Raw genomic sequence first — 12,080 nt, forward strand, 5'->3', positions numbered from 1 at the left:
AAAAGAATTGCAATTACAGCCGAGATCTACTCCCGCTGTATTGTGATTTATAATAACCTGAATGGCTTCTGTCTCTGTCGAGGGGGGACCGTGGCTGCGCACCGGGTGGCTCTCGCTTGGGTCCCCAATATCGCAAGCCGGAGAGCACACAAGTCCAGACGTGTTACGTACACATCAATCAACGCCGATAGTAATATATGTGGCCTCATTCAAATCTAAGAACGTGGTGTCCGCACGCTTCATGGTGAGCAGGTCGACAATATCTACGTAGCGTTATTTTATTTTATTTATCCTAGCAGCCCATGCTAGGGTAAGAAGACCATTGACATCGGCCTTCTGCTCCAGTGCCTGCCGGCTCATGCAGTTGGGCCTCAGCATTGACGAAACTAGAACAATATGTTTGATCACAATATCGCCGGTCTTCTTCTGCCTCTTCGCATTTTTCGTTGTCATCCTCCTCTTCGTCATATTTACGGCCACTCAGTGTATTTTTTACTCAATCTTGGTCCGAATTGTCAGCTTGTCGTTACTCTCCCTATTGCCGCAAGTCTCCTTGAATAGCACGTTTCGCATAGATTCGGACTTTGTACAATCCTACCCCGCTTTTATCCCACTTTCTCTGGATTTCCTCAAGCAGATATCTGGTTTCATCTAGTCTAGCCCCTTCTCTGTTTTGTCATTTATCCCCACTACTAACTACTCCACACCCAGTTCGTGTCCGTACTGTCCATGCTGTCGATGGAGGCAAAGACTACCCCGACGAAGCATTGCTATGAGTACGAACCACTACCCGACGGGCTATTTGCTCGATACCTATACCTTCATCCAGCGAATACGGACACTGATCCCCTCATTTGTACTATGTTTACCGCCCATCTGGATGAAATTCCTGACTTTGAAGCAATCTCTTACGTATGGGGTATAGCATTTAAAATCCACACGATTAGTTGCGATGGCAAGACCATTCCCATTACATTTAATTTGCGCGATGCTCTCAGCCAGGTCCGGTTGAAGAATAAACCGCGAACCCTCTGGGTTGATTCGATTTGCATCAATCAAGCAGATCCGCAAGAACAAAGTCATCAGGTATCCTTGATGGGGGGTATATATAAGAAGTCGACTCGTACACTCATCTGCCTACGATCGTCTGATCATGTTCATGCTTCTATCGTTGCAAATCTGGTCATTGACATTGGCTACATGATTGAGAGCGTTTTCAAGAAAGCGAACTTCTGCTGGGGTGCCAATAGTTTTCCGTTTCCCGATGAGGAGGATCTCCTTCTCTTCCATCGTGGATGGAAATCCTTTGGTGTCCTGTTACAACAGCCTTGGTTCAAACGGGGCTGGGTGGTCCAGGAAGCAGCACTTAATGAAGACACACTTCTTCTATGGGCAGACGCGAGTATCAAGTGGCTGGAGCTTCTCCGTACTTATACCTGGTATGTTCGTAGAGCACTAGAACTTCCGAACATTCAACAGTTGTGGTTGTCAGACCTGCATCTTCAAGGATTCTATCTTCACCGATACGACGAAGCTATCACTTTCAGGGGCGACAGTGATGTTGGACCCTATTCCTTTCTCGAGATCTTAAATCATGCCAGGTGGCTTGATGTTACCGATCACAGAGATAGAATATACGCTTTCCTTGGCCTTCCTAAGTCTGACAAGCTTCGTCCTATATTGCAGCCGAATTATGAGCTTACATATTCTCATGTGTATCAAAGTTTCGCTTGCGAGTATCTCAAGGTTAGCAAAGATCTGGATATTTTGCATTTTGTTCAGAATGACGCCAATTTTATGGAATCGGAATTTGTTTCATGGGTACCGCGGTGGCACGTTCGTCGCTACGCGAGTTATACCGGTCATCTTGACAACTACCACAGATCTTCGAAGCGCATCACTTCACAACAATTGCCTTACCATAATCCCACTCTGCTGGACCAGAATACCCTACAAGTTCGAGCGGTGATTATAGACACCGTCAAACTGGCTGCAATGGGTTATGACAAGAATTCTACGACACCTAAAGACATTACGTTGCTCTGGAAGTCTATATCGACAAGCTCAATCATACCACCCTACCCATGTACTCCTCTGCTGGTTTTTGTTGATATATTCCGTTGTGGAATTTATCGGGGGCGATTGAAGGAGTGGAGGACTCTTGAGTCGGCGTACATACGTTTCTTGCAGCAAGAGTTACTTCAAGGAGACGCCTTGTATGAAGATGCTAAGCTTTTCCATGAAAAGAGGATGGAGGATGTACACAACAAAAGTTTTGTTGTAACGGCCCGTGGATATTACGGTCTAGCACCTGACATTGTAGAGGTAGATGATGTTTGTTGTATAATATTTGGGACAAGATCACCTTTCATATTGCGTAGACTGAACCGAGCCGGCTGCTATAAACTGGTGGGTTCAGTACTGCTTCTCAGTGAAAAGCTTGATCACAACGGACGTCCAGGAGCATTAGGGAGGGATGAGGATTGCCAGGAATGGACAGAATGGGGGCTAGAAGAGGAAGATATTTCTCTGTGCTGAGAAATTATTCCAGCAGAAGCGTATTTTGTCTGATGTCATCAAATATGCGGGTAGTTGAGGCCTTTTCGGGTGAAGCACATTCCTTTGCTTGTTGTCTACTCTTTCTTATTTACATCATCGAAACATCCGATATCACACGATATTAAGCCCGCAAAACATTCTGATTCAGGATAAAAACATTCTTTTCACAAATTCTGGGATTCCATTAGTGGGCACTAGCGACCCCACGCAGACTACTACTTCAACGCTAAGCACTCTTACAGCCGCTAGCAGTCTTCAACTATCGACATTCAACCGCTCACCCCTGAAAATTGGGCGTTTGGCATGAAACATGGCATCGGAACCAACCCTCTTCTTGTGAAATGTTACCAAGCGTAGTCTAGAGTTCAACCATTCCATCATGAAGCCCACTCTCATCTATATAGTGCGGATCCAGAAAAATGATACTTAGCTTCTGCATAAGAGGCCAAATGGCAAGATATTACAGTACTCTTGTAAATAAGCACGAAGCAACGAATCTAGAATGGTTGAAGTACACCGGTTCATAATAAGCATTCAGGCGTTTGTAGCTATTGATGTGAGGCCTACCAGGAATCCTCCTCCCATGACAATAGCTTAGCAACCATAAAATTCAATTGTTATTCCCCGCAATCGTGACAAAGTGTAATGAGTCGTGGACACTGGGAAATACTGAAAACTGCGCTTCTCAGCATGATATCGGACAAGTCGGCTTCCCGAGTATTCCGAGCTAATCTACTTACTTTCGATTCCGTATCCGTGCCACGCATCCACTTGAGTTGGTGTGAGCACGATTAGGGCGTTAGCATCTCTCGCCGCATATAACGATCTTTGAAAGTAAGTCACAACACACTAACTGCCATGCGATTGAATTTCTCCAACTTGTATCGTAGGCTTGAGGAAGTTGCAAAATTCTCCCACTCCAAGCTTAGCTCGGAAACATGTATTGCCAACGGGAGGGACTCAAGCGATGTGTTGCATTGTAAATACTTGGACACTTCTTCAAATAATACTCTAAGGTTCAGAAGTGAATATTTATACTTTAATAATAAGTGCAGGCTTTGGGAAACGCAGCATGCCCCTGCTCTAGACTCGAAATGCTCGAATAAAAAGTCCCTGCAGACAGTGATAATGTCACCAGTAGGATACACTATCAGCAGCACTGCAAGTTGCCCGAGAGCTTTGTAGCTGATTCAAAGTACCACGATCGTCACATACTACCCACAAAATCGTTAACAAACTAGTGAAAGTCGGCCAGACCAACATACACATGTATACTGTACCTTCGGCAGTATAAACGAAGCATAAGCTTCCATCCACTGGTCAAAAGAAAATAATGGGACAAGAACTCCTCAGCTTAAAGACCCAGCCATAAAGTTCCTTGCGTTTAACATCCAACGCTAGATATTAGAGCCCGTGCTTATTGTACGCTCCCACCTACGATGGCTTTATCAAGCTTGTGCTTTACATACTGCTCTGTGAGTTCTCACGTCAGCATGCTGGCGAGAAAGACAATCGGAGGAAAAAGCATGAGTTTGACAGGTCGGAGGTTTGAATAAAATAGATAAGTCCTTGGTATTTCTCTTTGCCGTTGACGCTGATCGAAGATTCGGGTGTCCGGCTATATGTCGTAAACGCTAGCTTTACGCTCCAGAATGGTGTGAGCATAAGACTCAGGCAGGGCAAGAAAGGTCACGACTATAGCAACACCGCTCTACCAAGTAATCACCAAGTATTCGACCACAATTTGGTAGCAGAGGGGGCGGAGAGAGTGAGATGAAAAAATGGACCGAAAGGGAACGAGAAGTAAACATTACAGCGATAGCAAGAACCCAGAAATCCCACCGCCAATCAGTCGCTTGAGTGAGACAACCATCGACTACTGTTATGTTAGCCTCGTCCGCATCATAAAAAACACACGGTGAAATACTGTTGGTCCGACCGTTAGTCCCACCATAGGCCGTAGCGTCCAGATGGTCAGAAGCTCCTCTCCTATCAGGAGTACGAAATCTACAAAGGATGCAGCTCCAAGCGGCAAGGGGCAAGAGCCCCAATGCCAGCGAATATACGGAAAATGATGAGACTGCCAGAATTGGAAGCTAGCACGCATACAAGGTTGAAAATGACAAGTATTATGCTGCAAACCTTGTAGAGAATGGAACGACCATACGTTTCGGATAGCGGGGCAATTATTAGAGAGCCACAGTAATAGCTAATGAGGAACCCAGAGACGATAAAAGCTCATGTATAATTGTCTATGCTACCGAGATCTGCTTTGATATAATTGATACCGGGCGAGATGATGGAGGACGCAAAGGGACTGCGCGTAAAAGGCTAATTAGTTGTCTATATTAGTTAAATCGTCCTTAGTAAATGGTCTTAGTAAAACTACACGTAAGCTCTATGACATCATTTGTAAGCATACCCCTCTTTCCCAACAATACCTATCTCGAGCTTTTCCTATCATGTAATATACTTTTCCTTTGCCGCTTCGGTAATATACTAGTTATCATTGCGAGCAGGTATACAAACCATGGACCGAAAATTACAGGATTTGGAAGAGTCGTGTATTCGACAAGCTACAGTCACTCCACAATGGCTGCCTGGCGGCGATGCCTTTTGGTATATGCGAGTAACCGAATCGGAGAAATCGCAGTTCATACTAGTAGACTGCGTTAAAGGAACTTGTCAAACAGCATTTGACCACAATGGGCTCGCGGAAGAATTGAGTAGGTGTACAGAGCAGAACGTAAGCACTCATGACTTACCGTTCTGGTGGATCAACATAGCCCGCGATGGTACGTGGATGCGTTTCCAGCTCGGTGAGCAGACTTGGCAATACAGCCAGGATGGCAAGCTTGAACCTTGGCATGGAGAATTTGTCAAAGGCGACTTTGAGAATGGCTGTAAGGAAGTTCCTTCGCCAGAGTCACGCCACCCGAGCTCCATCACTTTTAAGAATCACACGACGAAGCCAATCACTTACTCGTGGATCAATAATTCCGGAGAGCCTACTTATTATGGAACACTATCAGTAGGTCAAGTCAAAACACAGCAATCTTATGTCGATCATATCTGGCGGGTGGCCATTGAGAATCCGGAGAAGAGAGTCGCCTTTGCTGTGAAGAGCAGTCCGTCTTCTGCTGTCATTGAGGAACTGCCTAAGAGTCTCGCTCTCAGATGGGAGACAGACAAATCAACCGAGGACTTCGACTCTGGTGAAGGTCCAGTGGACCCGAAGTCAGCACCACAGGCTTTTGTGCGAGACTTTAACATCTGGGTCAAGGATACGGAAGAGATAGAAAGTCAGATATCCTTCGATGGTTTCGAAGACAACAAGTTCCAGGATGACTGCATCTACCCATCCGCGGACGGGCGGCATGTAGTGGTCTGGCAGTGTAAGCCAGCATCTAGGCATGCCATTCACATGGTGGAGTCGTCACCCGAAGACCAGCTTCAGCCAAAACTAAACACTATCCAATACCTCAGGCCAGGTGATAACGTGGAGGTGCAGAGACCCCGCCTCTTTGACCTGGTGGCTCGGCATGAAATTTCCGTTGAGGACACTCTATTCAGGAATCCCTATGCCCTTACCAATATTGGTTGGTCAAAGAATGGCAAGAATTACCGGTTCATCTTCAATGAACGGGGCCATCGACATCTTCGACTGTTGGAAATCACTCTAAGTGGAACCGTGCATATCGTGGTGGAGGAGAAGAGCAGCACTTTCGTGGACTATGCTCAGAAGTTATACTACAAAACTTTGGAGCCAAATGATGAGCTTTTGTGGGCTAGCGAGCGAGATGGGTGGAATCATCTCTATCTATTTGATCTCAAGGATGGAAAACTGAAGAACCAGGTCACAAAGGGAGACTGGGTCATGCGTTCTGTCGATTCGGTCGATGAGCACAAACGCTTAATCTGGTTCACAGGCTTCGGAATGGTGCCAGGCGAAGACCCATACTACGCCCACTTGGCGCGCGTCAATTTTGATGGGTCAGATTTACGTATCGTGACAGAAGGTAATGGCTCGCACACGTGGAAATGGGCGCCAGATAAGCACTATTTAATCGATAGCTGGTCGCGGGTCGACTGTCCACCGCGCACTGTAGTTCGCGATGCACAAACTGGAAAACACATTGTGGATTTGGAACAGAGGAGGCTGGATATACTTGTTGAAGCTGGGTGGTCGTCTCCAGAAAGATTTGTGGCCCCTGGACGTGACGGAAAGACAGGTATACATGGTATCATCGTTCGTCCTATAGATTTTAAGGACTCTAAGAAATATCCGATCCTCGAACTGATCTACGCCGGGCCCCAAAACTACTATACTCCGAAGACGTTTCAAAGTATCCCCAACCTCCGCGAACGTGCGAACCAGGGATATATTGTGGTACTTCTCGATGCCATGGGTACTAACTGGCGGTCGAAAGCTTTTCATGACGTCTGCTACAAGAATCTCAAGGATGCTGGTTTCCTCGATCGCATCGCATGGATTCGTGCCGCCGCTGCGACACGCCCTTGGATGGATTTGTCTCGAGTCGGGTGCTACGGACACTCAGCCGGAGGTCAAAATGCCGCGGCGGCCGTGATGCATCACGGTGACTTTTACAAAGCGGCAGCCGCATCGGCGGGTTGTCATGACAATCGCATGGACAAGCTATGGTGGAATGAGTTGTGGATGGGCTATCCCGTCGATGACAGCTATCGGGAATCATCCAATGTGACTCATGCGTATAAGCTTAGCGGGGCATTGATGCTAGTGGTCGGAGAGTTGGATACGAATGTCAATCCTGCGTCGACGATGCAGGTGGTGAATGCGCTGATTAAAGCGGACAAGGATTTTGATTTGGTGTTTATCCCAGGCGGCGACCACCAGGTGATACAGCTACCCTATGTGATAAGAAAGCAAGAACGTTTCTTTAAGCGGCACTTACAAGACTGCTAATCGACACGAAAGGTTAAATAGAAAGAGATATGGGATCAAGCTAACGTATTATCGAGAAAGCGCACTATCACGACATTTTATAGTCATAACTTTAGTATACTAGACTAAGCGAAGCGCCCTCGACTATTCCGGGAACTGTTATTATACGCTTAGGAAAGGGTGTGGCATACTTGTGGCTAACGTCAGGGTGGCTAGTTGCTATAGCCTTCAACTAACGCATTTCGATGGTAATAGCTTAAAAGGCTCACTTAATCACATATGACTTATATGTAGTCTTCGTTTAATTGTGCGTTCGTACTAAGCCTTTGCATCTTCCACAAGGAAACAAGTATCACACTATGCGCAAGCCAAGGCCTAAGGTAGATTAGACAATGCATCTATCAGAAGCGCCTGTGGTAATACCATCGGCCAGCTAAACGAGCGTGACACCGGACAATGCACTAGTATGCCACTTGCTCGACCTTTATTTTTGCTAGGAGTTTCTTACATTCGCTTATCTTAGCACGGAGCATTTCCTGCAAGATTTTCTACATTACCGGCATAGATACTGTTCTCTAATTCTTGTAAATGCTCTACTTGCTATCGCAGCTGGTTCTAAGGCAAACTGGGGGTTGCGAGAACGGTGACCTCGTGATATCAGGCGATTGCTTCTTCGAAGAGGCGGTACGATTGCTAGACCTTAAAACTAATCATTGTACTCTCACGACTGTTCAGGCTTTTAGGGCCATGTTCATTCGCGAAGCTAGTTGTAGACGAGACAATGACAAGCCGATACTATAAACTTGCTTTGACGACAGATGTGGAAGTTACTAAATCTCTGTCTTCTTATACAAATTAAAGAAATTATTGTTTATTCTAACGATATATAACCTTAGACCTCGGTGTGAACAGCAGACCCTGGAAATAAAATACTCATCTCCAATTGTCCGCACAGTCATTATTAGTTGAACTTCTATGATGGCGATGTCGAAACCCCCCTGGTCACCCATTACACCTTTATCGAGCAGAATAGGCTACACCGGCACGTACCTCTCATTTTGCCACAAATCCCCTTAGATCGCCACAGCCTTTCACCAGCTCGCCGGTCTCACCCTTGGCCAAGAAGCGTGCCAAAGGCGACCGCCTAGATCTGGACAGAAACTCTCAAAAGGACTTTCGTCAACCGCGAACCCCGTCCCTAAATCCACGTAATGAGAAAAATATTCTCAGCCTTGAAGATCTTTCGTTCTCCTCGCGGCGTGAGGCTGTGAGCCTATCAGATTTTGAAGTTGATAACCGAGGTGACGATCCAACCCATATACTCATTCGAACATGTCCGGTTAAGGATACCGGGGACTTAAGGGAGCAGCTTTTCGGCTCATCATGTTAGCTTAGAGGATGAAGAAGAATGAGCTACATAGTATAGGGCTTTTAAGCACTCACATTCCGCTTTGTATGCCTTTAAGGTAGCTAGATAGGTCAAATGTCTTTAGAGAGTGTTCACACTTATTAAAGGAACAAATTCTACTCGATAGGCCTATAAGACCAATTATATCCCTTTCTCCTAGCAAACTTAATGGTCATATATACGTATACGTGTGTGATTCTCATGAGGGCGCGAATATTCGGCCTAGAGTAGACCTAATAATAATGACTAGCCAGAGAAATAAAAGCCTGGCAGAGCGAGATGAGATGATAATCTTTCGAGAAACGAACAAAGTGCCTAGCAGTGGTCATTGGACAGGGTATTGTTTCGGAGTTTACTATCCTGTTCTCCGGCTATGGCCAAAGCAGGAGCAGTTATAGAGCTTTCGTGTCGAGGCCACGATTCACCAAGGTATATTTCAGTATATTTTGTGATATATTAGATGTTGCGATCTAGGATAAGTAACACATGTCGATTAGGGTTGTTATAGTAGGATTATAAATTCTCGAGTATTGAAGCAGGACCACTGTCTTGTCCCTTGGATATAAGCCTCGCGACGAACTCGCTGGGTTACTCGTGGACTGATCACTAGGTAATGAATGGAAGGCATGAGTTCGGTGACTAAAATAGTATTAATTAGTGATAACGAGCCATTCTCGTTATCCTCCGAATGCGCTGCTGTTAAAACCAACGACTAACTGTGTAAAAGTGTAAAAAGCATGCTCTAGGAAGCTATCTATAAGTCCTATCCTTTAGACCTTATACATATCAGGCCGAGAACAATACTAACGAAGGCCGTACGACCCACGTAGCCCTCTTGTTATATTAGTACAGCTAATACTAGCTACTTTAGTATACTGAAGTAGTGAGTGTTGGCTGTACTATCACAACCTCGACATAGAAACTTCGCAGAGGAACCAGAGCACAGAAGAAGCAATGGCATGGAGGCTCTATATAAGATTTACACTGCCGGCGAGTCTTTTACTGAAAAGATCAGGTTAGCACCCGCCGTCCAACAGTTCTAGTCTCCTACGACACCACAAAAGGATGCGGAGTCACCATCGTAAGGTCAAGGTGGGTTACTGCTATTCTGAGCCGTCCAGTACCCAGTGCAGACAAACAGTGCCAAGATGCTAGATGGCTAAGGGCTCCTATAGGAAACCCTCGATGCCAGATCCGAGTATACCAGTGACGATACTGAAGGCACGAAACTCATGATAAATCAATGCATCATCAAAAAAGAGATCGGCCAGGGGTCGTATGGTGCCGTGCATCTTGCGACAGACTAATATGGCAACGAATACGTACGAGCCATTGATACAACACTCATTCAAACATACTGACTACGGGTGTCAGGCCATGAGAGAGTTCTCCAAATAACGGTTACGAAAACGAGCGCAATCAAACATCGTAAATCGGCCAGGCGGATTAAGACCAGGCTATGGCATACAGGCACCATGGTCAACTCATAGGAGGGACATGAATAGTCATGATGTTGCCGAAGAAAAGGACTCGTTGTTCCTCATACGCGAAGAGATCGCCATCATGAAAAAGCTGAACCACCCGAGTCTAGTGTCCCTAATCGAAGTCTTAGACGACGCTAAAGAGGATTCCTTGTGGATAGTGCTTAAGATATGTAAAAAGGGGGTAATCATAAAAGTCGGGCTTGATAAGGATTCCCATCCATATTCTGTGGAACAATGTTGGCATTGATTTCGTGACCTCGTCCTAGGAATCGAGTACCGTCAGTCGTCAATTTCTTATAACATGCGCTAAATTAAGAGACACTTACACTGTTGGCAGTACATGCGCATGGAAATGTACATCGCGACATCAAGCCGGATAACCTACTATTAACTCGGATGACTGCTTCAAAATTATAGACTTTAGAGTTTCGGAAATGTTTGAGAAATCAGACGACGTGAGGACGGCCAAGTCTGCCGGCTCGCCAGCCTTCTTGCCACTTGAATTGTGTATGGCCAAGCACGGTGATATATCAGGCAAGGCTGCTAATATATAGTCCATAGATATGTCCCTCTATTGTCTGAGATATGGCAGACTCCTCTTTCATCGACCTAATAATGTGCTGGAGATTTATAAGTTTATTCGCACTAAAGAGTTTCCGATTTCATCCGACGAGGACCCTGTTCTAGCCGACTGTATAAAGTGTATCTTGCAAAAGGATCTAAATTAACGAATTAGCATGCGGGATTTCAGGGTAACACTTTTGCATCTATGGCTTATTGGCCGAGCTGACGAGGGTGGAATCATCCGTGGGTTACCAAGGAAGGGGGCGACCCTCTACTCTCCGAGGAAGAGAACGCCACCGAACTTATAGAACCACCTAACGAACTCGAAGTTAACCATGCCTCAACGACGGAAATGAGTCACATGTTAACAGTTATGTGTGCAACTATAATGCTTTTGAACTACAGGACGTCTAACACATGATAAAGATGATAGCAATTAACAAATTCAGTGGAATCGAAAAGAGCAGGGTTGGCAGGCCAGACCTGAAGTCGCCGCAGACACTAAAAACGTTAGAAATACCGGATTATGTCCTTGGCACATCCTAAGAAACCACAACAAATACAAAGAAGCCTCAAGCTGGGGATCGGCCAAGACGCAAATCGATAAACGACAAAACGACTGAACTCTTGGAAGCGGCGAATGTCTATCGCGACTTATCAGATCATCTTGCCCGGCGTTTCTTGGCAAGTGAGAAAGGCCACGCACAACATTCCACCGAGGCAAATGTACAGTTCTTGGTAATCGGCTTGGGCGATCACGATGAATTTGAAGCTTCGGAGACACCGGCTGATCTCGTCTCCGACTCTCCCAATGCCATTGATTTCAACATCTACGAGCGCGCTCTCGAGGCAAAAATAGAACGTATTCGCTCCAACAAGCCATGTCCTCGTCGGAAGATGTCCCTCACAAGATTTGTAAAAGAAAAAGAGGTTTGGTGACGATTGCCAGATCATGGAGACCGCGCGCATTATCCCCGCATCGCGTCTTCGGAATGAACAAGGCCAGCTTAGCGGCTGTTAAGAGTCTAGGACACTTGGGCTCGCACGTCCTATTGGCAATAAGACAAGTAAAGAAACAAGCCTCTAAGAAAGAACATCTCAAAGAAGTGATTAAAGCGAGGAAGGGGAAGTGCCGCTAAAC

At 45.8% G+C, this 12,080-nt stretch overlaps 4 protein-coding genes across 4 annotated transcripts; 3 read left to right on the forward strand and 1 right to left on the reverse strand.

Annotated features, from left to right (window-relative positions):
- Window positions 1–738: 738 nt before the first annotated feature.
- Window positions 739–2,538, forward strand: BKA67DRAFT_512424 (heterokaryon incompatibility protein-domain-containing protein; the record flags this gene model as incomplete). The annotated part of the gene is made up of 2 exons (XM_046097473.1): window positions 739–1,776; window positions 1,945–2,538. The coding sequence occupies 2 exons, from the start codon at window positions 739–741 to the stop codon at window positions 2,536–2,538; spliced, it is 1,632 nt and encodes a 543-aa protein (XP_045962389.1).
- A 2,073-nt stretch (window positions 2,539–4,611) lies between these two features.
- On the reverse strand, window positions 4,612–4,797 carry BKA67DRAFT_496257 (uncharacterized protein; the record flags this gene model as incomplete). The annotated part of the gene is made up of 1 exon (XM_046097032.1): window positions 4,612–4,797. A coding segment is annotated over one exon (186 nt), but the record flags the coding sequence as incomplete, so codon positions are not given.
- A 201-nt stretch (window positions 4,798–4,998) lies between these two features.
- BKA67DRAFT_557309 (peptidase S9) lies at window positions 4,999–7,788 on the forward strand. Its single transcript, XM_046102239.1, has one exon. The coding sequence runs from the start codon at window positions 5,090–5,092 to the stop codon at window positions 7,502–7,504; it is 2,415 nt and encodes an 804-aa protein (XP_045962391.1). The 5' UTR covers window positions 4,999–5,089; the 3' UTR covers window positions 7,505–7,788.
- Window positions 7,789–9,956: 2,168 nt separating this feature from the next.
- On the forward strand, window positions 9,957–11,878 carry BKA67DRAFT_591277 (uncharacterized protein; the record flags this gene model as incomplete). The annotated part of the gene is made up of 9 exons (XM_046104692.1): window positions 9,957–9,983; window positions 10,067–10,172; window positions 10,306–10,611; window positions 10,793–10,897; window positions 10,937–11,075; window positions 11,112–11,127; window positions 11,196–11,314; window positions 11,389–11,467; window positions 11,507–11,878. The coding sequence occupies 9 exons, from the start codon at window positions 9,957–9,959 to the stop codon at window positions 11,876–11,878; spliced, it is 1,269 nt and encodes a 422-aa protein (XP_045962392.1).
- Between the last annotated feature and the right edge of the window lie 202 nt (window positions 11,879–12,080).

The sequence above is a fragment of the Truncatella angustata genome (genome assembly GCF_020726525.1).
Source record: "Truncatella angustata strain MPI-SDFR-AT-0073 chromosome Unknown BKA67scaffold_2, whole genome shotgun sequence".
NCBI lineage: Eukaryota > Fungi > Ascomycota > Sordariomycetes > Amphisphaeriales > Sporocadaceae > Truncatella > Truncatella angustata.

Excerpts from the sequence above, each read along its gene's own strand:
- BKA67DRAFT_557309 (XM_046102239.1), top strand. The coding sequence starts at position 5,090 with ATGGACCGAAAATTACAGGATTTGGAAGAGTCGTGTATTCGACAAGCT.